The 27,277-nt window shown below is 41.8% G+C and overlaps 1 protein-coding gene across 6 annotated transcripts in view; it reads left to right on the top strand.

Moving 5' to 3' along the window:
- cntln (centlein, centrosomal protein) overlaps positions 1-27,277 on the top strand; it is a 134,993-nt gene that overhangs the window by 74,191 nt on the left and 33,525 nt on the right. For 5 of the 6 annotated variants that reach the window (XM_072678607.1, XM_072678605.1, XM_072678602.1 and 2 more), the window contains 8 exons: positions 3,903-4,000; positions 8,844-8,932; positions 14,987-15,161; positions 16,120-16,306; positions 17,404-17,550; positions 20,282-20,357; positions 22,427-22,511; positions 23,997-24,205. In XM_072678607.1, coding sequence (XP_072534708.1) covers positions 3,903-4,000; positions 8,844-8,932; positions 14,987-15,161; positions 16,120-16,306; positions 17,404-17,550; positions 20,282-20,357; positions 22,427-22,511; positions 23,997-24,205 — 1,066 coding nt within the window. The remainder of the gene's footprint in view (positions 1-3,902; positions 4,001-8,843; positions 8,933-14,986; positions 15,162-16,119; positions 16,307-17,403; positions 17,551-20,281; positions 20,358-22,426; positions 22,512-23,996; positions 24,206-27,277) is intronic. The other variant, XM_072678604.1, reaches the window with a different exon arrangement.

Here is a 27,277-nt window from a genome sequence, read left to right as displayed (position 1 = left end):
CCGGCGTGATGGTGCTCGCATGCACCGTTAAGGCGATGGATACGGCCTCTCCTAGCGCAGTGCCGCATCGACTGGAGACGTTTATAGAGGAACGGATCCATAGCCGTGGGACACTTATCCGTCTGCTTTTACACCATCTGAAGAGCTTTTATTTATAAACCCATTCATTCACCCTCTCGCCCACCGTGTTCACTAATTAGCCCTTTCACACGCCGGCCCTGACTTACAGTAAGACACAGCGGAGTGGCGTCAGAATAGGTGGGTAGACTACCATTCACAACAGATTGTGAAATCCCCATTTCTGCATACTGTCACTGTCGCACAAAAACCTTGTATCTCCAGAACAGCAGCTTCTTAACTTTCAAAGGAAGTTAAAGATTAAACGTCCATTTTGGAGCATTTCTATTGGTCCGTCCATCATGGCAGTGTCAATATACTCAGTAAACCCTAAAGCTAAAACTACTGTACAGCTGTTTAGTCTACCATATTTTGTGGAGTGCCACAGGGTTCTATGTTTGGCCCTATATAACTGTCATAAATATAAGATAATAGTAATGAAGACAAAACAAGACACCCATATTCACATATTTACCCTCATTTATGACATTTGGCTTCTACCTTTAACCCATCCTTGCAGTAGGAGCAGACGAGCTCGGAGCGGTGGGCAAACATTGCTGCGGCACCCGGGGAGCAGAGAGGGTGAAGGGTCTTTCTCAACAGTGGCAGCTTGCCGAGCCCGGGTATCGAACCCACAACCTTGTTATCAATAGCCGGAGCTCTAACCGCTGAGCCACCACTGCCCTGTACAGTGTGTTTACATGTGAGACTACTTAAACGCTTTAAGGCAGGGGTGGGGAACTCCAGTCGTGGGGGGCCGGATTCCTGCACAGTTTTGTGCTTTTCCTGATTCAACTCACCTGATAAATGACAACTGTAAACTGTGCTGGCCCTCAGTCCCCCACCCTGGTATAAGGGATTAATTTGCTATTAAATAAACAGGTAAAATATAATAAATACATCTTAATAAATCTAATTTATTGCATTTTTCATAAGTTTAAGCAGCTCTCTGCCATGTGTATTGAAAACAACAGATGGTAAAAAGGCAGGCAAAAGAGTAAAAACAGATTTTAATATGAATAAGATTCAGGTTTATTATAAAATACTGAATGAAAGAAGCCAGATCTGTGTTTTTGGTGTTGTTTCATATCTTTGGTGCATAAAGCAAAAGGTGGCTCCAGCACCTTTGCTGGATCTTAGTTGGGTTGGATTGACACATGATGGCCCGGGTGGACCGGGTTTTAGTTTGGGTCTGTTTACATCTGCCATTAACGGCGTTTCCAGTGATCGGTTTGCGTTCAGATTTCACTTGTCTGCATAAAGAGCCAGGTGTAAACATCCCCCAAAACGCACTGTGATCAGATTATGATCGGATCAATCGAACTCCCAATCGGAGGCGGTCAGAGACTGATCTTGTCCACATTTAATACAAGTGTAAACAGAATCCAGTTTCTGTGATCGGACTCAGTCAGGCAAGTGGAAAAATACAATGGTCGAAAAAAAACGTTAACATATGTTTTACAACAGTCCGACGCCGTTATGGGAACACTAGAACCATTTGTTGTTCCACCGCGTCGTAGAAGAACCCCCACCGGCTCTGATGAGAAACTGTTGTTCACAGGAAGTAAAGCGAAAGTGATGTAAGAGTTTTTTTGCACAGGGAAATAAAATCTGATCTCATCTGATCACACTGGAGACGCATTAGTGTAAACGGAATCCAGGTACTATTCGGGTCAGTGCCAGATGTGAACAGGCCCTTCGCAATAAGATCAGCTGAGCTGGCCTCTGCTTAACTAGCTCAGCTACAGCTCCACTGAGTATCGGACACCCACCCACCGACTAACTGCTGAGCACCGACACAAGTGCTGACCATAAAAACCCGTGTCTGGGCCCCGGGTGGTCCAGCGGACTAAGGCGCTGCCACTGAGATCAGAGGGTCGCTGGTTCGTATCCCGATCACGCTGCTAGCCATCGGCAGCTGGGGCCTCGAGAAAGCGCAAGTGGCCTTGCTCTCTCTCTAGCCGGGTACACGGCGCTTCCCTCTAGGTTGCCTGGTGGCGACATCGGCGACAGTTGAAAAAAGAAGGTGTGGCTTAGAAAAGTTATCACAGGCCGTGTTCCAGCTACCTGAGGCTCAGATCCCTCCTGTTTAGTGGATAAAGCCTCATATCTGAGGGAACGGCCTGATGAGTGTTTCCACTGGTTTTAGGCTCATCCAGCTCTGTCTTTCAGTTCAATTGTGACATCACCAACCAGCTAGAACCCCCACAGCGCCCCCACACTGTAGCTCTCTTAAATGCACATGGGGGAATGTACTTATTTGGCCGTGTACTAGATAGCCACCCCCAAGCCTGACAGTGATATTTAATTGGGGGTTGTATAACCATCCGGGCGAGTGTGAGCTGCAGGGTAGACCTCTGCGGTGCTCTGTAACCGAACCGAATATGGATCACAGTGATTATCTATAGTCACACTATGTTTGAGCGCAGAATGCACACATAGCCGTGTCTCTGGCTGTGTTTGGGTGTGTAATCAGTAAATGCACAGTATACCTGCAGTATACGCACCACTGCACTACAGGTATGGTGTCCAGACATGACCCGCTGCTGTAAAAACCCAGTATCTCCCAGTGTCTCCTGCTGAATGCAGAGCAGTACCCGGAGTTACTTCTTTAGGAACTTTGTTGTGCGGCGGCTGAGCGAGGTCCCCAGGCTGAGCGCGAGCGAGTACGAGTCTGATGAAGCAAGCCACTGAGGTTCAGCAGAGGATTCCTCCTGCAGCGCCAGAGCTAAAGGGAGGGGAACTAGGTGTGTGTTTCAGGTGCGGGTGTCTCGCGGGGGCCTAACCCTATCCTCCGCTGACTCCTTTTGGGTCCTAATAATAACTTGAAAGTACAGTCTTGAGCGGGTTCCCTTTTTTTGCTTCTTAATTAGCCTTTAGCATGAATAAAGCTAATTGCTGGGAGCTAATTGGGCTTAGTTTCAGTTCTTGTCTGTTTGCAGCAGCACCCCCCCCCATATCCCCCTCTCTCACACACCTCCCACCTCCCACCCCCACCCACCAAACCTTTCTCTCTAGGTGAACACCGTGCACCCCAAGCTGGGTTTCTGTGTTGCTTGTCACTTTGCACTTTGATTTCTCTGCAAATTAGGAGCTATTTAATTAGCCGAGGTTCTTTTTATGTCTCTCTCGCGCGGCGGGAGAGAGATTAGGATGGCGTCAGGTTTCAGACAAAAGTGAAACTCTGAAACGCTCTTTAAAAAATGGCCACTAAGCGCTCTCACTACATGATATGCTTGTGTTTGTGTATTCTAATGCATTCTAGGGAAGGGAAATAATGGTCATATGTTTTAATATCCAGCACAGTGCAGAAGTTTTAGACCCCTAATCCCATCACTCTACCCCCCCGTCCCCCCCCGTCCCCCCGTCTCTCAGCAGTGAGAGGGTTCTACTGTAGAAGCTCCAGATCTGATCAGAACAGATAAAGCAGCTGAACATGAATCCAGTAAAAAGGAGAAACAAGAGCTTCTCATTCTGAAGAAAGAAAGTAGTGAGATCTTGTCGGTGAGCTAGTCTGAAGAACCGAGCTCGGTTCCCCCAGGGTTCTCCTGGACACCCCCCAGTCCAGCCAGCACAGCGTGGAGGATGTGTTCAACTCCATCAGCAGCAGCAGCAGCAGCAGCTCACCTGATTTACCATCATTAAGCCCTGATTTACCACCAAACCAGGTTCTGGATGAGAAGTATGAATAATGCCAGCGCGGGGGTGGGGGGGGGGACGGGTCAGTCAGAGTGTGTGTGTGTGTGTGTGTGTGTGCTGAGTATTCTGATGTTTTGTTGCTGTAGAGCCCACCTTGAGGAGGAACTGGATGTTGCACGTGTGCAGGCGGCCATGGATCGCGCTACGGCACAGGAGCTGCGTGTGCGTTTACAAGAGCAGCAAGGTAACACACACACCTCTAGAAACGACTGATTTAGTCGACTGTGCAAAATTCAGTACCTTCTGTTTATTATTTAGTATCTACTAGAAAAGATTCAGCATGCCAGAGAACTTATTCAGTGCCTACTTTGAATTATTCAGTATCTACTATTATTTATTCAGTATCTACTATTACTTATTCAGTATTGCCCGAGGTATTCAGTATATACCATTACTTATTCAGTATGTATTATGACATTCAGTATCTACTATTACTTAGTCAGTATCTACTATTACTTACTCAGTATCTGCTATTACTTATTCAGTATTGCTGGAGTTATTCAGTATCTACCATTACTAACTCCGTATCTACCATTACTTATTCAGTATATACTATTACTTATTCAGTATGTATTATGACATTCAGTATCTACTATTACTTAGTCAGTATCTACTATTACTTAGTCAGTATCTACTATAACTTATTCAGTATCTACTATAACTTATTCAGTATCTACTATTACTTACTCAGTATCTGCTATTACTTATTCAGTATTGCTGGAGTTATTCAGTATCTACCATTACTAACTCCGTATCTACCATTACTTATTCAGTATCTACCATTACTTATTCAGTATGTATTATGACATTCAGTATCTACTATAACTTACTCAGTATCTACTATAACTTACTCAGTATCTACTATAACTTACTCAGTATCTGCTATTACTTATTCAGTATTGCTGGAGTTATTCAGTATCTACCATTACTTATTCAGTATCTACAATAACTTATTCAGTATTGCCTGAGGTATTCAGTATATACTATTACTTATTTAGTATGTATTATGACATTCAGTATCTACTATTTCGTATTCAGTATCCAGTTAATTATTATCTATTATAACTTATTTAGTATTTTCTATATTTTTCTTAGTTCCTACTAGGAATTATTCAGTATCTACTAGGAATTATTCAGTATCTACTAGGAATTATTCAGTATCTGTGAAACTAGTGTGTAGGTTCTGTAGTTGAGAGAGTGAAGAATTGAAGCTTGGCTCCACATACAGATTCTTACAGATGGAGGTCTTTAAATAAACACTCAGATTTTAAACCCTGTGTTCATTTTAATACGTCCACACTTTAAATCTCAGGTATAGTGATCAGTTCTCTGACTCTGCTGTACAGTACACAGACACAGACATTAAGATGTCAACAGGGTGGTTTATTGATGGGTGTCACTAATAGATCATTGAGGTGAGTATACTTATTATCCAGCCTGTCTGAACTCTCTGAACAACCAGTCTATTAAAGATTCCTCCACATAGGCTGCGGCTGAACCTCCAGACCTAATCAGAGAGGAGAGGAATCAGGCAAGCGCGCGGAATCGCAGCAGCTAAACCTGACAGACCAAAGGCGTATTTAGAGGCGATGGAGAAGACAGCGTTTTACAAGTCTATTAATCCATATCGGCTGTGCAGGAGCACTGTGGGTAGTAATTAAGTGGCAGTGGAGACACTGAGCCTTTTGCACAGTAAAGTCACCTTCCCAGTTTGTTAATCAACCCAGACCCAGAAAGAGGCCAGCGATCACATGCTTACTGCCCACAACCTGATTAGTCCTGACAAGCTCCTGAGACAAAAGAGACAGCTAATTTAAAGTAACAAACTTTTAAGCCGTTCCAAGTGTGTGTGTGTGTGTGTGTGTGTGTGTGTGTGTGTGTGTGTATGTGTGTTTGAGAGGCCACAGAAAGAGAGAGACCGAGCATGAACCATCTGACTTCATTTTCTGACCGTCCAAAAGGTGAGCTGACCCCGAAAAGTCGAAACCCTTAATATTTCACGATTCAACAAATGAGCATCCCTCTGCAAAACAGCATGGAAGTTTTATATCAACTCAAGGACGCGGAAAACTTCCAGATGTGTTTTTTTTTGTTGCTCTTTTACCTTTCAGTTAAGTCAGAAACACAAAAATGATGTCTTAGCCAGTCAAATCCCTTCACGTGGAGTCTAAATAGCTCATATTGAGTATTATTATAAGATATTTTATTTGTTTTAATTGTTTAAAAAGTGTTAAAAAGTGTTTTATCTGGTAAAAGCAAATGATTCTATTAGCAGATAAATTTTGCCTAATTCAGAAAATGGCAGATCATTCAGATTTGGTCAGGAAACACTGCTTCAGACAAGCTGAGTGATCTGCCAGGGAAACATGGCACTTTTAGTAGATACAGTTACTTAAACCAAGTAAAAAGAAATTCATAATAAGTTAAAGAGTATTATAATATTCTTACAGTAATATAAAAATGAAATCACAATCACTGCATTGTCCCTCACGTTAGTAAAAACACAGATATTTACAGAATTACAGAATATTCACACATTAAGTCAAAGTGAACGTTATTGTCATTTAGACTAAACCGTGCGAGTGCATAGCTAAACGAGATTGCGTTTCTTCAGGCTTTAATGTGCAAAAAGACTAGACAGATCAGACAGCACTGGCAGACATAAAATATACATAGAACAGAATAAATAAATAACATAGAAAAAATAGATTAAAAAGAAAGTATTGCACATCCTAAGGTTGCAGTAATGTAAGGTTAACTTGCACTCTGTACACACACTATACATACTCTATACACAATGTAATGTCCATATACCTTGTTGCTCTGATATTTAGACTCCATATAAAAATATTCTGAAATTTAGACTTTAATCTAATTTCTCTTGCTAAAATATCATTTTTTGCCGTGCAGACCACGTCTGAGGATTGAGAATGAAGCTAAAAGGTTATTGTGGACAGTAGGAAAATACAGAAGAAATTACATGGCCAAAACATTATGACGGGAATAGTGACGATGTGGCATCAGAGCAGCATGTGAAGGTCTGGGTTCTCCGCTAGACGATAACTAAACAGATGCTTCTCGTAGTCGATGTGTTGGATGTGGAGAAATGAGCAGCATGAGGACCTGAGACGCTGTGAGGAGGCTCTGATCAGTGTTCTGTCCAGACGACTGGATTGGAGGGTCTCTCAAACTGCTCCTAAAAGGCTCATGAGGTGCTCCGGGTGCCTACTGACTATCAGTATTTCACAATTTGGGTAGTGAGTATCTCTCCACAGAAGAGCATAGAAGTTTTAGATCAGCTCGGAAAAGTCGATTTTTTAAATTATTATTTTTATTTGTATTTTTTTCAGTATCGTCAGAAACACAAACAACGTCCAGAGGTTGACAGTTAACGGCAAAAGTTAACTTTGGACGAGAAATAAAAATCCTTATCCTACAATAAGCTGGATGATTCCGTATTCTGAACGTTTTTGAGTTAGCTTAAAGCACTAAAGAATAAACTACTAAGATTAGCCAAAACATTAAGACCGCTCTCAGATGAAGCTGATAATGTCAGTGTGGGAACAGAGCTGTATGTGAAGGTCTGGGATCTCTGGGATGTTAGATGGTAGGTGGACAGTTGGATTTCGTTTGAGAGATGTTGGATGTGGAGAAATCGGCCAAGTGAAGACCAGACACTTCACCGAGGGTCAGATCGGAATGTCCAGACAACAGCTCGTGAGGGACCAGCAGTCAAAATCCTCAATATTTTGTGATTCGACGAATGAGCATCCCTTCACGAAAACAATTAGATCAACTCGAGAAAACCGAAAAATGATGCTTTTACATCTCAGTCCTATCAGAAACACGAAGAACGTCCAGAAGTTGATAACGTTAAAAGTTGACTTCAGACAAAAAAAAAAGTCAGAGAAAAATCTTATTTCTAAAATAAACTGGAAGATTGTTCATTATGCATTTTCCGCTACCTAAAGCGCTATGGAATAAACTTACACAGATGTGCCAAAACATTAAGACCACTCCCAGATGAAGGTAATAGTGTCACTGTGGTAACAGAGCTGTATGTGAAGATCTGGATCTCTGTCAGTGAAATGGCCAGCGTGAAGACCTAGGTCACATCGTTATTTCTAGACGACTGGACCGTCTAAGCGTCTCCCAAACAGCTCCCAAAAGGCTTGTGAGGGTCTCCCAGGACATACCGACGGACAAAATCCTGAAAAATGCAGGTTTTTTTTTTTTTTTATCTTTCAGTTACATAAAAACACAAACGACATCCAGAGGTTGATAAGTAGCATCAAAAGTCAAAACTTTGGACAAGAAAAAATACTTTATTCTACAATAAACTGGATGAATTCTCAATCTGTACTAATTCAGCCAACCAAAGCACTACAGAATAAACTACAGATCAGCCAAAACATTAAGACCACTCTCAGATGAAGTGAATAGTGTTATATATAGATGATGTGGTAACAGATCGTTATATCCAGAAAACTCAGTTTGTCCATCTCCCAAATGGCTCCGAGACTCATGGGGTGGGGGGTGAGGGGGGTCCTGGTCAGCAGTGCCAAATGCCTCAATATTTCCCTCCGCAGTACAGCGTGGAAGTTTTATATCAACACGCAGGAAACTTCCAGATTTTTTTTTTTTTTCTCAGAGTTTTTTTTTCCATTTGAGTTACGTCAAAAACACAAACGACGTCCAGGGGTTGATAATTAACTTCAAAAGTTAATTTTGGACAAGAGAAAATGCTTTATTCTACAATAAGCTGGATGATTGCTCGGGGTCAGAGGGCTCCATGTGATGATTAAGAGACTGATTTTTTTTCTGCACTAAAGTCTTTCTGTCTGCAGCGAGAGCTCCATCCATTAAGGGCCTCTTTAAGAACTCATGCAGAAGAATAGGCCTGAAAGGACAAGAAATTATGTGTCATTAATAATAATTGACTCATTATTGTACTTTAGCTGCGGAGTGAAGACGCTGTGGCTGGCAGGTGACAGTGTCTGTGTGTGCCTTTTTTGTTTCCCCGGCAGAGCTGCAGCTGAGAGGGGATGGGAAAGAGGCGGTCAGCAGCACCCTAATCCTGCCATCTGCCCAGAGACTGGACAAATCCATTAAAAAGGTACAAACACTCGCTTTTGGGCTCGAGGCCTGGTTTACTGCTGTACACAGGAAATAATACGATACAATAGCTCACTGTTTAACACAGATAGCACATTCATTATTTTCCCGGTTATATAATTGTAGACCTTTCATGCTTTCAGAATGTTAGAATATCAGCTCCTCTCCACGGCTGGACCTAAACAAGCACTGTTTGAGTGTTAATTCATTCAGAAATAAGTGAAATGCCAGGTTTGCCTTTGTACTGTACTTGAATACTGTTCTGCAAGTGTCTGAGCTTGTGTGGGCCAGTCCAGCCCAGCTAGGAATGAAACACATATGTAGAGGATCTGTAGTGATGAAGGCTGGTTAGCTTAATGTTAAAGATGGTAACATTCAATAAACGTAATTAAACCACAGAGGTCTTTTGTTTAGCTCCTTCAACACTGTGGGATGTACACTGTTGCATACTGTACTATAGGACTGGACATTCAGCTTTGTTTATTAATAATAATAATAATAATAATAATAATAATAATCATGCATATTATTTTAGTTCTGTCACCCACAACAGAATAAACTACACAGATGCCAAAACATTACAACCACTCCCAAATGAAGGTAATATTGTAAATCATGAGGTAACGGTCTTGGAGGTGGAAAATTGTGCAGCATTAACAAGGGTCAAATCGTTTTATCCTGACCACTGGAGGTCTCCCAAAAGAGCTCCAAGGCCTCCAAGGAGGGGCTCCCGGTCAGCAGTGGTGAGTACCTACCGACAGTGGTCTGAGGAGCGACAGACCACCAGCCAGCAACCCCGAGGATTATCAGTGCATGAGGGACCACGGAAGCTACCCAGTCTGGGCCAACCAGACAGACGTTCTTCTGTCCCAATACAGTGCGGCGCCCCCTGCTGCGTAGTTGACGCCTCTCCACTGTTGCCTACGATGGAAACATGAGCATCAGAACTGGACTGAAGGAAGAAGGTGGGCTGGTCCATTGAGTGTCACTCTCTTCTCGTGGACGGCCGAGTGCGTGTGCTCCGGTTGCCTGTAGGAGGCGCTGGAACAACAACTACTGACGTAAAAGATCCCCTATATCAGAGATACCACCTGCAGTGATGGTGACCATACTGTAGGCAATGGATACAAGCCACTTAATGAATACAATAAAGAACATTAATGACATAAATAATAATAATGCAGAAATCAGTGCAGTTGACAACCGCTAACATCTGAAGACCTTGCAGAGCCTTTGTTCAATTGTTTGAACCCTCTTGAAGCTCATTTCATCCCGATGGTGAATCTTTGGCCATGCCGTTCTGCTATCAGAGGCGAAAATCAGCTATGCCCAACACTGGGCTGTGGAGCAGTGGAACTACGTCCTCTGGAGTGATGGAGTGATGGAGCTCTATCCAGAGTTTGTGATTCAGAACTGATCATCCAACATCAGTAGCTGACCTCATTGATGCTCTTCTGGCTGAATACAGTCCAATCCTCCTCATAACAATGTTTCAACTAGTAAACTAGAGGCTGTTACTGCAGCAAAGGGGGACGAGGGCGCTGTATACTGAGCATGTGAGCTGTAATAGCTTCATCCACATGTTGGAAACAACCTGATAGGAGGTGAGGATGGCAGGGTTAGTAACCCCCCCCCCCCCCCCCCTCCAGCTGAACTGTGTTTCACACTCATCCACATTCTGGAGCCACACCGCTTCATCAGGAACCCCACAGGGCGCACATACACACACCACGAGCCACCAGGCTTTACTTACCGCACTCTCATGCGCCCTGCAGCAGAGCAAAGCCGTTTAGCTAGCTGGAGGGCCTTTGGTGGGCCGCGGGGGGCGCTTTTGAGCTGAGGAATGAAATGGGTTGTGGAGTAATTCAGAGCATATGATGCCATTGAGCTGAGTGCCAGCGCCTGCCATATGGCAAAGTAATGGGGGCTGTCATCGCCTTTATTACTGAATGACAAGCACCATGTTAAACCAAATAACCTACTGGGGGCGGACTGCGCCCGTTAACACGCCGTAATGTGCATAAGTGAGTGTGTGTGTGTGTGTGTCGCGCACATTCCTGGCAGGCCGTTGTCAGCCAGGCGTAAAGGGCCTAATGTTGTTTGAAAGGTGGCGTGCTGCAGCTCGAGGACCCAGTAAAAGCTAAGTAAAAAGAGGAGATTTGCCTGGGGGTAAACACCCAGCAGGCACGCTCTCTTCCCTCTCTTCCCTCTCTTCTCTCTTTCACACCCTCTACCCGGATCTGACAAGCAGCCTAAATGGCCCTCTTTTGTGTTTGTTCAAGAGGAGCCACAACCAGGGAGGGAGCTGTGGGCCTTCGCTCTAGGCCAGCATACTCCTCCTCATAGGCTCACAGTACAGGCACTGCGGGCCCCTGCAGCCACTGTAACAGCGGTTCTGGTTTATGGTGAATGATAATAAAAGCATGTGAGATTATTACTTCTTCTTTTATACAAACTGCTGCCTGCACACCTCTACCAATAAACTAAAGAATTACTGAAAATGCTGAAACTGCAGATTATCCATAGATTTTTCCATTATTTAGCAATAATATTAATAAAATAATTAGCTTTATCTGTATAATGCTTTATTTATATTAACACCTTTTATACATTAAAATGCAGCTCAAAGGGTTTCACAATACAAAGTAAAAAGCAGTACAAAATAAATACAATAAAACAAATTAAAATGGAAAAGATTATCAATAAAAAGAACAATTAAAAGGCACAAGATAAAATTTGAAAAATACAATAAATAATAGATAAACTAATATAGTAAAAACAAGGGATACAATAAAAAACATTTTTACCTTATTTCTTATTTCAAAATGTTTTTGTTTAGGCCTGTTGATTTTGACTTTATTTTTCTTATTTTTTTTATTTATGATATTTTTTACTTACAATTATTTGTAATTATTTTTATTACATTATATAAAAGAAGCTATTGGACTATATTAATCATGTGCTTTAAAATAATCCGCACAAATCACCCCAAATTATATTAACCTGTGTCATACAAATCACCTCTGGTTATAGTACTCCTATTCTAAAAAAAAGAAGAAGAAAAAAGAAGCTATAACCCAAGGTTTTACTAATCTTTTGCTGTAAAATTAGAATGAGAAATATCCCTGGTTTAAAAAAAAAACTAAAAAAAAACATAGTTTTTATTAATCCTACAATAATTAATCAACAATAAAACAGCCAATACAAATATTACTGAAATGAAATATTATATTAAAATAAAAATAATATTAATTCAATACTAGAAAATACCCTCCGATTATATTAATAACTGGCCGTCAAATAAACCATAGAAATAATCTTATAAAAGCAATTATAACAAATGTCCATCATATCAACTGCCTGTGGGTTTTTAGTTGTGCTATTCTGCTGGATTTTTAAGTCTATAATTGTCCTGTTAGTGGATTTTAGGCCTACCATCCTCCTGTTGATGATAAGACTATTATCTGTACTTCTGTTGTATAGTTTTAGCCATGCATGATTTTTAGGTCTATTGTTCTTCTATTTGTAGTTTTTTTAGGCCTTCCATAACTCTATTAATGATTACGAGGCCTGCTGGTCTCTCCAGTGTTGGATGTTTTTGGCAACCATTGTCCAATTGGTGGATTCTAAGTCTAGCATTGTCCAATTGGTGGATTCTAAGCCTAGCATTGTCCAATTGGTGGATTCTAAGCTTAGCGTTGTCCAATTGGTGCATTCTAAGTCTAGCATTGTCCAATTGGTGGATTCTAAGTCTAGCATTGTCCAATTGGTGGATTCTAAGTCTAGCATTGTCCAATTGGTGGATTCTAAGCCTAGCATTGTCCAATTGGTGGATTCTAAGCTTAGCGTTGTCCAATTGGTGGATTCTAAGCTTAGCGTTGTCCAATTGGTGCATTCTAAGTCTAGCGTTGTCCAATTGGTGGATTCTAAGTCTAGCGTTGTCCAATTGGTGGATTCTAAGTCTAGCATTGTCCAATTGGTGGATTCTAAGTCTAGCATTGTCCAATTGGTGGATTCTAAGTCTAGCATTGTCCAATTGGTGGATTCTAAGTCTAGCATTGTCCAATTGGTGGATTTTAAGCTTAGCGTTGTCCAATTGGTGCATTCTAAGTCTAGCGTTGTCCAATTGGTGCATTCTAAGTCTAGCGTTGTCCAATTGGTGGATTCTAAGTCTAGCGTTGTCCAATTGGTGGATTCTAAGTCTAGCGTTGTCCAATTGGTGGATTCTAAGTCTAGCGTTGTCCAATTGGTGGATTTTAAGTCTAGCGTTGTCCAATTGGTGGATTCTAAGCTTAGCGTTGTCCAATTGGTGCATTCTAAGTCTAGCGTTGTCCAATTGGTGCATTCTAAGTCTAGCGTTGTCCAATTGGTGGATTCTAAGTCTAGCATTGTCCAATTGGTGGATTCTAAGTCTAGCATTGTCCAATTGGTGGATTCTAAGTCTAGCATTGTCCAATTGGTGGATTCTAAGTCTAGCATTGTCCAATTGGTGGATTCTAAGTCTAGCATTGTCCAATTGGTGGATTTTAAGCTTAGCATTGTCCAATTGGTGGATTCTAAGTCTAGCGTTGTCCAATTGGTGGATTCTAAGTCTAGCGTTGTCCAATTGGTGGATTCTAAGTCTAGCGTTGTCCAATTGGTGGATTCTAAGTCTAGCGTTGTCCAATTGGTGGATTCTAAGTCTAGCGTTGTCCAATTGGTGGATTCTAAGTCTAGCATTGTCCAATTGGTGGATTCTAAGTCTAGCATTGTCCAATTGGTGGATTCTAAGTCTAGCATTGTCCAATTGGTGGATTCTAAGTCTAGCATTGTCCAATTGGTGGATTCTAAGTCTAGCGTTGTCCAATTGGTGGATTCTAAGCTTAGCGTTGTCCAATTGGTGCATTCTAAGTCTAGCGTTGTCCAATTGGTGCATTCTAAGTCTAGCGTTGTCCAATTGGTGCATTCTAAGTCTAGCGTTGTCCAATTGGTGCATTCTAAGTCTAGCGTTGTCCAATTGGTGGATTCTAAGTCTAGCATTGTCCAATTGGTGGATTTCAAGTCTAGCATTGTCCAATTGGTGGATTTCAGGTCTAGCATTGTCCAATTGGTGGATTTTAAGCCTAGCATTGTCTAATTGGTGGATTTTAAGCCTAGCATTGTCCAATTGGTGGATTTCAGGTCTAGCATTGTCCAATTGGTGGATTTGTAGGGGTACCATTGTCCTAATTCTAGATTTTTCTGGCCTGTATTGGTTTGTCTTATCTGTGTGTGGAGCAGTCACACATTCACAGGTTTTGATCCAGCAGTTCTGACTCTGGCCCAACGCGGTCCTCCTCAGTTTTGGTCCTGAAGGCGGTAAAGCAGCTGGCAGTAAGCGGCTTTAACACCACTCTGTAGGGCATACATGTGCTTTTACTTAGGAGGCCGTTCATTACAAAGCTTCTGGGGAGCCAAGACGATATTTCAGACGCAAGACTGGCGTTTCAGTCCGGAGAGGCACTTCTCTGGACTCCGGTAACCGTACTGACGGGAGCCAATCATGTTAGAAGGACAGACAGCTGAGAGTACTGCTGTTACTGCCACTTAAATGTCTTCCGGACACTTGACTTCAGGAAAGCCGTTCAAATTCCACCCCATCTGATCCATCCATCCAGGTGAAATTGACTTATTTCCTCATCAGCGCTCCTCATAATGGCACTGATAGAGTAGAGGATATGTTTGGTAATAAACATGTCAAGTGTTTTCATGCCTGAGGAAAGGCACTCAAAGGTGAAATGATGCAGATGTGAACGGCTGCTGTCATAAAAAAAAAAAACTGTATAGGAGAAAAGGGGGGAAAGACATTCTTATCTGATCATTTAAATAGTACATGATATATTTATATAAGTGATTAAAGTGAAGTTAATAAAATAAATGGACGCGTGAGTGTCTGGGATGCAGGACTCCCGAACAGATTGTTTGCTCTTCCTGTTGTTTTCAAAGGTTTTCTCAAGTCAGAGATGCTGTAGAGAGTTATATAGAGGTGTGTGTAATGCTCATATATGTGTGTGTGTGTGTGTGTGTGTGTGTACAGATTGAAGTATTGGAGAGGAAGATGGTGTGTTTAGAGAGAGAGACGGAGCAGTTGAGAGATGATAACCACGCCCTGCAGGAGGCTGGTGAAATGCTGTCCCGGGAGCGCTCTGACCTCCAGGCCGCTCTGAAGCGAGCCACAGCTCGGGAGGAGGCAGAGCTGGAGAGACTGCGGGGTAAAACTGCACCTAACAATCCTAATGCCTAATAGCTGTTCATTAAAGAAGTTAATGTATACAGTCTCAAGCAAAAGTTTAGACACCCCTGATCAGATTCACGTATGTCTAGTAGTTGCTGTTTATTGAATGTCTCATTCTTTACAGAGACACACTTGTGCACATTTAATACATAATTACTGTTCGTTTACTAAATCAATTAAATGCTAAATTTGACTTTTAGATGAAAATTAATGACCCCTTATCTTTCCAGTGTGTGAAATTCAGTAAATAAATAAATCTGTACTTTAATATGTGACTTATTTACAGCATGTCATTGTACCAGAGGTGCCTAAACTTTTGCAAACTATATCTCGCTGCTGTCCAGTGAAATACATCTATCCCTGTAGCTGCTTCTGTACACTGTATGAATAAATATATAAATAAATGGACCAATAGAAATGCTCTAAATTACTCTGAATAACAGTTTTGCCTTCTCTTGTGAAGTCATCGTTTTGGAGATACATGTGTTTCACTGGACAGAGACGATATACTTGTCTGTGTGAAGTGTGGATACTGGTCCGATTGCACGTGGTGTTGATTTCCTAATTGTAAATAAGTGATCAGGTCCTCCTCAGAGACGTCTGCAGTGTAACTCTTTATTTGCTGGATTTCTTCACTTTTACTCATGAAATTAACACAATGTGTTGTATATGGATGCCCGTATATAAGAAATGATTGATTATATTGATTGATTATTATTATTATATTATTATTGATTATTATTATTATACAGTATTATTATAATGATTGATTATTATGATCGCCTGCTTGTGGTACAGTAAAAGTCGCCCACTGGACCTCAGGGGGAAAAGTTGCATACCGTCTCTTTGATCGAAGGTTTTGTTGGTAATGGAGGTGCCTGTTGACGGAAGTGTTGTGTAAGTGACGGTTGTCGTATTGTGATTAATAATCGCAGCCCAACTGCTAGGCGAGGTTCAGGCACTGGAGGCGCGGCTGCAGAGCTCCAGGAGAGAGGCGGCGGAGGCCCGGAGAGCAGAGGCCCAGGCAAGGCATTCCCTGCTGCGGCTCAGACAGGAGCTGGGGGTCCTAAGAGCGGAGAGAGATTTCCACAGAGCCGCCACCCGCCGCTGGAGTAAAACTACGTATGTCCCTGCCAAACAATCTACCCCCAAACCCACCCACCCCCCCCCCACGCCCCGTTATTTACAGATGATTCATATAATCACTGGATATTCAATAGGAAACATTTAGAGTATAAAACAGAGCTGAATCCAAATATGTTTGTGGACACCCCTTCTAATGGATGCATTCAGCTCTTTTAAGCTCCACCCATTGCTGACACAGATGTGAAAATGCACACACACAGCTTGTCTAGTCGCTGTAGAAAAGTACTGCCGAAATCTAGTAGAAGACAGTAGGGACAGTTACTCCAACAAAAGCAGGATCAACTCTTTTAATACCTTTGATTTCAGAAGAAACAGTGAATGAGCAGGTGTCCCAATACTTTTGTCCACACCATCTTTGTTAGCTTTTTGCTTCAGTGTGCCTGCCTGCCTTTCTTCCTCAGCTGTATGATGGTGCATGCATTGTTGCGCTACATCGTGTTGCATTACACAATAAATGACATAATGCTCCTTTAATATCGACTGACATTGCTAAGCAAATGATACGTCGAGCAGCCATAACATTAGCACCACTGACTGTGTTGAAGCAGGAAAAATTGTCTTTGGGGTGTTCGTGGGTTATGCAGTGGTCAGTACCTACCAAAAAAAAGTGCTCCATGGAAGGTCAGTCAGGGACAGGGTAATGGGCGCCTAAGGCTCAGTGATGCTAATGGACTTCCCACCACACAACTTACAGGACTTAAAGGACCTGCTGCTTGTTTAAAGGTGTCCTTATACCACAGAACACCTTCAGAGGTCTTGTGGAGTCTCTCATGTCTCTAATGGTCAGATCTGTTGCGGCAGCCTACTAAAGGTATTAGGTAGGTGGTGCTAATGTTATGGCTGTTCAGTGTGTATCAGCCATGCCCTTTTAAATGCAGCATTAGCCTGTGTATGCTGTCTGTCTGTACAGTCTGTGTATCTGTGAATCTGTCCCACACACTGTTTATATTTGTCATTGCTCTTATCTTTATCCGACTGAGAGGAGCCGTGGAGCAGTTCCAGCGCACCTGTACCGCATCCAAATCACAAGACGGCTGATTTCAGTCTCGAATTTTGAATTCTGAATCTTCCAGCAGGACCCGACTCCCGGCAACCAGACCCCGAGGCCTGACCCAAGCACGCACACACTCGGAGCGGCAGCGCAGGACACACACACTCTCCGAGCAACAGAGGACACGCAGCCCTGCCAAGGACGAGTGGGAGGACATGAGTCCAGACAGGTACACACATCCTGCTGGTTTTCCCTGCCGGCCCCCCGGTCTTTTTATCTGTCTCTTTCTCTCCCGTCTCCATCCCTTGCTCTCTCATTATTTTTCCCGGCCAGAGGGACAGCACGCATATGCAAAAAGCCATAAGGAAGCGGGGTGATTGAGTCCCGGCCCGCGTCTCGTTGGTATTCAGAAGAGGAGGAAGAAGAAGAAGAAGGCGGCAGAGTGAGAAGAGGGGGAAGGAGGGAGGAAAAAAAAAAACCTGTCAGATCCCTTTTGAAATATCCTGGGACGTCTTGCTTGCAGCTTATTGACTGAAATTTGCATGCGGAATTAGCCACCTCTGCACAGCGGAGTTGAGCCGGTGCCAGGAAGCGCCGGAATCCGCCGTCGTTTCGTTGCGTCCGCCGCGAAAAAACGCCATCTTCAAGCCGTCACGAGCCCCAAAAACTGACAGTTTGGCAGCTTGATTTAATTTGTGGCTCCTTTGCATATTCACCCCCCTGACACCGGAGGAAACCCATGCAAACCCACGGCCGGCCCGTTCAGTTAGCTTATGACATGTTGCCTTCACCACAAGCAAGCGCTCCCCCCCGCACCCACTCCCACCCCACCCCGCCTTCATTTAGCCGAATACATTTTGAATGACCCTCCCCGGCTCACTGGCAGATGTTTACAAGCTGTTTAACATCCTCCAAATTAAGAAGCATCTACAGTAATTATTTTGTGTATGTTTTATGCAAAGCCACTGCGCCGAGTGAAGGTCTGGAATGATGGGATTTTTTTTTTTTTTGAAGGTTTAACTGTACATTTCCGTACCACAGCACCACCACCCCCCCCACCACCACCAATCCCCTCCCCGACTCTATAACTCGAACTCTTGTTCTCCGCCACACTGAGCCCATACGGCTCCTCAAAGACACAGTGTGCCATTATGAGGCAGTGAAGTGTGCCTAACGGTGGCTCCCGGGACACTCAACACCGGAGGTGCATGTTAAATAGGGTAAACAGCACACATACGTACCGGCTCGGAATACAGACAGGCCTGATCACTTCTGTTTTATGCACACAGACTGATATTATGTGCATATTGATCTGGTAGGCATGCTAAATGATGCTGCTGCATGCATAATAATTGACATCATATGTGTGTTCAGTTGATATTGTGTGTGTGTGGTAACGGCCTTTGTGTCACAAACATGCAGAGTACTAAAGCATTGCGAGGGGTCTAGAGTCAAATATATATATATATATATATATATATATATATATATATATATATATATGCGATTATTTATATTATTAAGACACCACTTAATATTTTATATTAAATTTGCATCTCTACACTTACAGCAATTGTTTAATTCCAGGCATTTCATCAAACAGAGCTGAGTTACCTGAATTTGCTGACTGTAAATGGCATAAAGTCCCAACAGCAACGGGAAAGACTAGTGGAGAGCCGGCCGAGACATGAGAGCTGTGATTGGCAGTAAAGCTTATTTTACTATAGTGATTTCAGAATGCTCTCAAAGTTCAGATATTAGTACTGGGTTGATTACATTTGAATAATAACTTACTTTATTATAATTATTAATTGTTAATCTAATTATAATTACAAATAAGTAAATGCTCTAAAAAGCAAATATTTTTATTTGGAATTTAGGGGAAGTGTTGTCCATGGTTTCTGAAACGCAAATGTTAATTTGTCAGAGTAAAAGCAAAGAAACTGATAATGTAGGGTGGTCTCTTAATTTTTCACAAGCTGTAATGCATATATATATATATATATATATATATATATATATATATATATATATATGTATGTATAAACATTGATTTAATTTAATAAATGTTAATATATGAGGATCTGGGCCGCTTTGACAAGGGCATCTCCAAAACATCAGGCAGGTCTTCTGGGGTTGATGTGGTTTGCAGGGGTAAGTACAGAACAGCTCCAGGACAGAACAACTGGCGTTGAACTGGCGACACAGTCACGAGTGTTCAAGGGTCATCGATGCTCATGGAGTCCTCACCTCACAACTTAGAGGACTTGCTGCTACCGTCTTGGTGACAGATACCACAGGACACCCTCAGAGATCTTGTGGAGTCCATTCTTTGAATGGTCAGAGCTGTTGTGGCAGCATGAGGGGGACCTACTCAGTATTAGAGAGGTTGTACGAATGTTACATTGAATCCTACAGATGATCTAAGTTTCACCCCAAGTGAGCAAACCGAAGACCACAGTGCTGGGGAAAACTCCAGACTCATAAGGGGGGCCATCCTCCTCCGGTCACATCCACTTCTAAATGACTAGTAAATGGTATGAAGTCACCTTTTCACCACAGAAGTCCACTGTTCTGCTCGGGTGAACTGATCTAACCCACTGAGCCGTAGTAACAGTGGTGCTGAGTCAGCCCCATCATATCGCACCATAGTGTTGGAACATCAGGAGGACGTAGTGGCCGTGTGGTCTGAAATTGAGAGTGTATTTGTTTTGTTATTTTATTTCCGTTGGTTTAGTTTTGTGTGAAAAGTCAGCAGCCCTTCACTTCGTGTGAACCTTTTCTCGCAGATGGACCAATGGAGATCACCTTGAATCGTCTTGCATTAAAACTACAACATTCTTTTCTTCTTTTTCTTCTGAAAGAGCGCCTTGTGAAGATGCGGGGTTTGGTTCGGACATGTGGGATAACTAATAACACGTACATGTCAGAGTGTTAATGCTGTCTTTGTCCATTTGCAGCGAAACTGAAGAGTTCTCAGACAGCCTGGAGAGTCAACGTCCTGCACGGACTCGCCGGAACCCGTCCGAAGCCAAGGTTGGAGACGCATACGAGACTTATGTACTCTGACAGTCAAAAAGAATATATATATATATATATATATATATATATATATATATATATTTAAGTAATTGTTAATACACATCAAAACACACACACACAAATTGGCTATTCTTGAAGGCCCCTTCAGGACGATTTCAATTTCTCTCATTCCAGTGAGAAAACACTTTATATTGTTTATATTATTATAAATAAACAGTATTATAAAGACACAGTGGGTGCATTTACATACGCAGTGTTGTAAGCATGCCTTTATTTATTTATTTATTTTTATTTTTTTTAATGACTAAAAAGTGACTAAAATTGGATATCACGTCATATTACACAGGTGTAAACTAGTCACACTAGTAATTAGATAATTACAAAATAGAAATAAGGAATATTTACACATCAGCTTGTACTATACACCCATTATACACATTATACATGCTCTCTATGTACAGTATTACACTGATTATTGTCATTTTATGCCACAGATATAATATGAGAATACCAAAGCATAATAAAGCAAATACTATTACTATTATTACTAATAATTGTAATTACTATTAGTTTGGAGGGTTAATGTTTTTTGCCAATTGCATGTCGAAGGTTTGCAGCATATTTTTAAATGTTATATTTTTTCATTTTAATTTAATTACGTTTTATTTGATTTATTTAGATTGTTTTAAGAACATCTATTACATCAGTTAACGTCTCCACCTGTTGCAGCTCACTCTGTATGGATGGAGAGCCGTCACTGATGCATTGGTTACTGTGCGACTGGCTAAAATACTGGTGACTTTCATTCCTATGTAAACAAACACACAGGGAAACACAATGGACAATACGAAGGGCAGCCAAACGAACTGCATTCATGTCCATATATTGAACGATAAGTCGATAGCATAATTATGATATATTTATCGGAACAGGCCTACATCAGTGATCTGATGATTGTCTAAATATTCCCTATACTCAAAGCAGTGGTCATGTAAACAGTGAGGTTCAGTTTTCGTTGCCTGACAGCAAAACTCAGCCCGATTAAAACATTCAGCCGTTTGTGGACTTTTTTGAGATAGTGGTATAACGGGTCACTGATAGTCCGTACGGATCGCCCCCTACAGTTCGGGATGCAGGTGAGCGGCAGATTATTTTATTAATAATAATGGCCAAATAATGGCCAAAAAGTCTCTCAATCTGGAGCGCTAGATATTGGATGATGATCACCACCCCACCTCATCATCCCCAACTCATCCTAAAAGTACTGGATGGAGCTCCACCACCACCAGCTCAATGCTGGGGGGCTTTATACCCCTCTAGCCCACACCTGGCATTATTAGGCAGCATGGAGCCAATAGGATCATCTAGTTGATCTGCTCCAGAGAGTCCTATTCTATTGGCAGTACTTTAGGTCATATCATAACTGAACTGTACAGCGTTATAGATGCATTTTGAATATTTAGTCTAAATCTCGGCAGCTTGTTTATGAAGTGTCACACTTGTGTAGTGATGCAGTGCTGGGGTGTGTGTGTGTGTGTGTGTGTGTGTGTGTGTGTGTGTGTGTGTAAGGGAAGAGTGTTCCTGCCAGGTTTCTCCTGAACACTCTTGCGTTCCTCTCATCTGTCTCTCCAGGCTCAGTAGACTCCTCTCTTTCTCCCTTCAGAGAGTGCCTGAAGGCTGGGTAACTGCTTCTCTCCCTCTCTCCCTCTCTCTCTCTATCTGTCAGCCTCTCTCTCAGATCCTCCTCTCTCCGGGCCGTGTGTTTGTCAGCTCCGCCGGCTCACCTCGCTGTGACAGCTGGAGCGCCTCTCGTTGCTCGTGTCACGCTAAAGAGCTTCCGGATGAATCCGTGATCAAACCGGAGGAGACTAGAGAGAGAGAGAGAGTGATCAAAACCTTTTAACCAGCGCTCGATACAAACCAGGGGCAAAAAGCTGCGGCTGCTTTGATGTGACTACAAACGCTTCCCCGTGTCACAGGAACCGCCACGTTGCTTTACGTTAAACTGTTCCTCCGGATTAACGCTGTCGTGTTTTGGGCTCCCTCCCCCTGTCTCCCCGCAGGGCTGCAGGTACGGGCTGATCGCTCCGAGAGTCGAGCTCAGAGACGACTTCACCACAGATCAGCCTCAAAGAGCCCCGGGCCCAGGTAGCCTCAGCCTGCTGCACTCCTTCACATCGTCACTCTGAATCACACCGTGTCTCATTAATTCACACTGGTTCACTTCCATTCATACAGTAGTGCACGGTCGTGTCACATATGTTGATGTGCGTTGTTCATAGAGGGTCACATTATTCAGATGATTCATTATTCTGATGGACATTGAGCACATTGATTCACGTTATTCAGTTTTTACACATTTTTTTAATGATTCATACTGCTGTCTTCATACCCACTGATCGCATTGATTCACACTATCCACAGTGATGAACATCGGTGACAAAAATACAAATTCAGATTGATTCACAGTGTTTACACTGATGAACATTGAGCGCATTCGTTCACATTGTTGAGATTGATTCACATTGCTCAGATTGATTTGCTTTGATGAGCGTTACAGTAATTCACATTGTTCACATTGATTCATATTTTTATTGATTCACATTATTCAGAATGATTCAAATTGTTCACATTAGGACACATTGTTGAGTTTAATTTGCTTTGATACAGGTTCTTCACAGTAATGCACATTGTTTACATTGATGCAAATTATTCAGATTGATACACATTGGGTACAATAACTTGCATTATTCAGATGGATTAATGTTGTTCACATTGATTCACATTAAGATTGATTCACATTATTCAGAATGATTCACATTGTTGAGTTGAATTCGCTTTGATGCACATTATTCACAGTAATGCACCTTGTTTACAGTGATTCACATTGGCTACAGTAACTTGCATTATTCAGATGGATTCAGGTCGTTCACATTGATTCAAATTTACATTGATTCACACATTAGTACACACTTCACATTGATGAAATATTGATTCATACTGCTCTTTTCATACACACTGATTCACACTATTCACAGAACATCTGTGACAAAAATACACATTGTTTACACTGATTCATTTTATTTAGATACACATTTATTAAACATTGAACATTGAGCACATTAATACACATTGTTCACATTGATGTACATTGATTCATACTGCTCTCTTCATACACTCAGATTCCCACTATTCACAGTGATGAACATCGGTGACAAATACACAAAAATACATTTTTCACACTGATATTATTCATTGATATTCATTGATTCATGAGATTTATATATATATATATTACTACACTGGTTCTCTCACTGAACGTTGGTAATAAGGAGTAATAAGGATGTGTGTGATCGTGTGTGCACTGTTAGATATAATCAGTGCACTGATTCTAAATGGAACATTGCTTCAAAAGGTCATGTTTGAGCTAATGAGACAAAAGTAATTAAGTAACTACACTTAATATTGCAATTACTCGTGTTTAATTCTTTGAATAGTTTGAGAGCCCAATTCCAAATATGGTCATTCCCTTAAAAATATTATTTAGAGAAAAGAGTCCCCCTTATTGAGTCCTGTTACAAAGGTGACATCAGTCCACCTGTTTGTGACCTGTTGCATCTGCTTCCCCCACAGTGAGGCGAGACCTGAGGAAGCCGAAGAGGATGCAGAGCAACGCTCTACATCAGAGGCTGCTCTGTCTGCAGCAGCAGGTGGCAGTACTGCAGTCGGCCAGCAGGGCTGCGACGCGCACAGCGCAGGATCAGACCGAGAAGCACACCCAGGCTCAGATGGAGCTGGAGACGCTCACTCACAGACTGCAGGCCAGCAAACAGCTCTCACAGGTACACACACCTGCAGTGAGGCCGACAGACACACTGCAATGAGTCAGATTCAGCTTTATACGGTCTGATCCACAGTTCGGGTCTAGACCCAGGCAGCAGAATATGGCACTGAATAATAATACAGGTTAGACATTATGAGGTTCCAGACCCTGACTGAACTGAACTTATTGAATTCTAACCTCCTTCAACCTCCTTTAGAGGATGGACCCATTGCATCATGCAAAAGTTTGGGCACCCCAAGATTTTTCAGCTTTTACCAAAGTCTCAGACCTTCTTAGCAGTTCGCTCCTCTTTCACTTCCTTTCCTCTCTCTCTCTCTCTCTCTCTCTCTCTCCCTCTCTCCCTCCCTCCCCCTTCCCTGGTCATCTCATGGGCGGTGTGTATCCTCTGCCCTCATTATGTTTAATAAGTGTGTGTGACGGACACGACCAGAGGTCAACACTGCAGAGCAGCACGTCCATCGCCCTTGTCTGCTCTCCTTCTCTATCTATCTCTCTGTCTCTCTCGTCCTCCTTCCTGTCCTTATTTGCAGAAATTGCATTCCTGACCTTTATTAATCAATATTTTATAAATCACTCGATCTTTAGAACTCAAAATTCACACTCAGCAATGGAGCTGTTTGGATTTGGTACAGATCTGTTTCTGTTAACAATCAGTTACACGGAAAACAGTAAACTTCTTCATTTGGTTCTAATACAATTCTGAACATATTCAGAGGCTTTAATAGCATTAATTTCCAATATGAAGCTCTAATAGCATCAATATCCAGTATGAAGCTCTAATAACATCAATATCCAGTATGAAGCTCTAATAACATTAATATCCAGTATGAAGCTCTAATAGCATTAATATCCAGTATGAAGCTCTAATAGCATCAATATCCAGTATGAAGCTCTAATAGCATCAATATCCAGTATGAAGCTCTAATAACATTAATATCCAGTATGAAGCTCTAATAGCATCAATATCCAGTATGAAGCTCTAATAGCATCAATATCCAGTATGAAGCTCTAATAACATCAATATCCAGTATGAAGCTCTAATAGCATCAATATCCAGTATGAAGCTCTAATAACATCAATATCCAGTATGAAGCTCTAATAACATTAATATCCAGTATGAAGCTCTAATATCATTAATATCCACTATGAAGCTCTAATATCATTAATATCCAGAATGAAGCTCTAATAGCATTAATATCCAGTATGAAGCTCTAATAACATTACTATCCAGTATGAAGTTCTAATAGCATTAATATCCAGTATGAAGCTCTAATAACATTAATATCCAGTATGAAGCTCTAATAGCATTAATATCCAGTATGAAGTTCTAATAGCATTAATATCCAGTATGAAGCTCTAATAACATCAATATCCAGTATGAAGCTCTAATAACATCAATATCCAGTATGAAGCTCTAATAACATCAATATCCAGTATGAAGCTCTAATAACATTAATATCCACTATGAAGCTCTAATATCATTAATATCCACTATGAAGCTCTAATAGCATTAATATCCAGAATGAAGCTCTAATAGCATTAATATCCAGTATGAAGCTCTAATAACATTAATATCCAGTATGAAGCTCTAATAACTTTAATATCCAGTATGAAGCTCTAATAACATTAATATCCAGTATGAAGCTCTAATAGCTTTAATATCCAGTATGAAGCTCTAATAGCTTTAATATCCAGTATGAAGCTCTAATAGCTTTAATATCCAGTATGAAGCTCTAATAGCTTTAATATCCAGTATGAAGCTCTAATAGCTTTAATATCCAGTATGAAGCTCTAATAGCATTAATATCCAGTATGAAGTTCTAATATGACTGTATCAGTATTGAAGGTAATAGTAAACATTGTTTTCCACACTTTTGCGTGTGTGTTTATGATCATTCATGTGTACACACAGACACACCCTCGGTTACACTGACATCTTCTAATCACACACACACACTTGAACACACCTCACACACACTCAAACACACTGTGGGCCCAGCAGGTGTGCTGGTTATTTGGACAGGTAGCCGACAGTGCAGGTACACTGAGCTCACCTGGGAGCTGATTAAGAGAATTCCTCATACAGGAGGTCAAAAAGGATGCCCTGACCGCCCGCGCACACACACACCTCTCTGTTTGTGTCCTCCAAAAGCAGCAGGCTGCAGTTGTAATGGCCGAAGGGAGGTGTGTCTGTGTGTTTGTGTGTGTGTGTGTGTGTGTGTTGTGTAGTATTAATGTGGCTATGGGAGGGCAGTAGGTCTGTGCCCTGCTGCCCCTTGATACAATACTCCTCTCTAATTGGACAAATTCAGCTCCAATGTTGTCATCTGATTGGGTAGAGCCTCATGCAGGAGAGCAGGAAAAGAGTGAGTGGGTGAGTGGGTGAGTGGGTGAGTGGGTGGGTGAGTGGGTGAGGGATCATTTCAGAATTGGCAAATATATACTCACAAAAGTGTGTGTGTATGTATATGTATATTGTACTGTGTGTATATATATATATATATATATATATATATATATATATATATATATATATATATATATTATAATGCTATATATACTAAATGTCCAAATGTTTGTGGACAACCCTTCTTATGAATGCAATCAGCTAGTTGCACCCATTGCTGACACAGATGTGCAAATGTACACACACAGCTTGTCAAAAGCAGGATCAATTCTTTCTTTCTTTCTTAGTTACAGTGTGTGAAACTACCTCCACCATGTTTGGAGGCTGTACTTTATCCTGGCTAGCTCTCACTGTGAGCTGTTGATGATGAAACTACCTCCACCATGTTTGGAGGCTGTACTTTAGCCTGGCTAGCTCTCACTGTGAGCTGTTCCAAACAGTGCTCTATTACGCCACCAAGAGGAGATTCAAATAATAAAGCAGTGAGAACACACACAGTCTTCAGGGGGAATCTGAAGGGGAGTCTGAATATGGTGTGTGTCTCAGTGCCACCCAAGGCTCTCCTGGTCTCTGTAGCTGCTGCTCTGCTCTGGTATCGATCGTTCTGTCCAGTGAGTGTGCTTGAGTGTGTGTGTGTGTGTGTGTGTGTGTGTGTGTGTGTGT

Source organism: Salminus brasiliensis, chromosome 4, assembly GCF_030463535.1.
Source record: "Salminus brasiliensis chromosome 4, fSalBra1.hap2, whole genome shotgun sequence".
Taxonomy (NCBI): Eukaryota; Metazoa; Chordata; class Actinopteri; order Characiformes; family Bryconidae; genus Salminus; species Salminus brasiliensis.
Note: the sequence above shows the minus strand (reverse complement) of the source record. Positions and strands in the feature narration are given on the sequence as shown.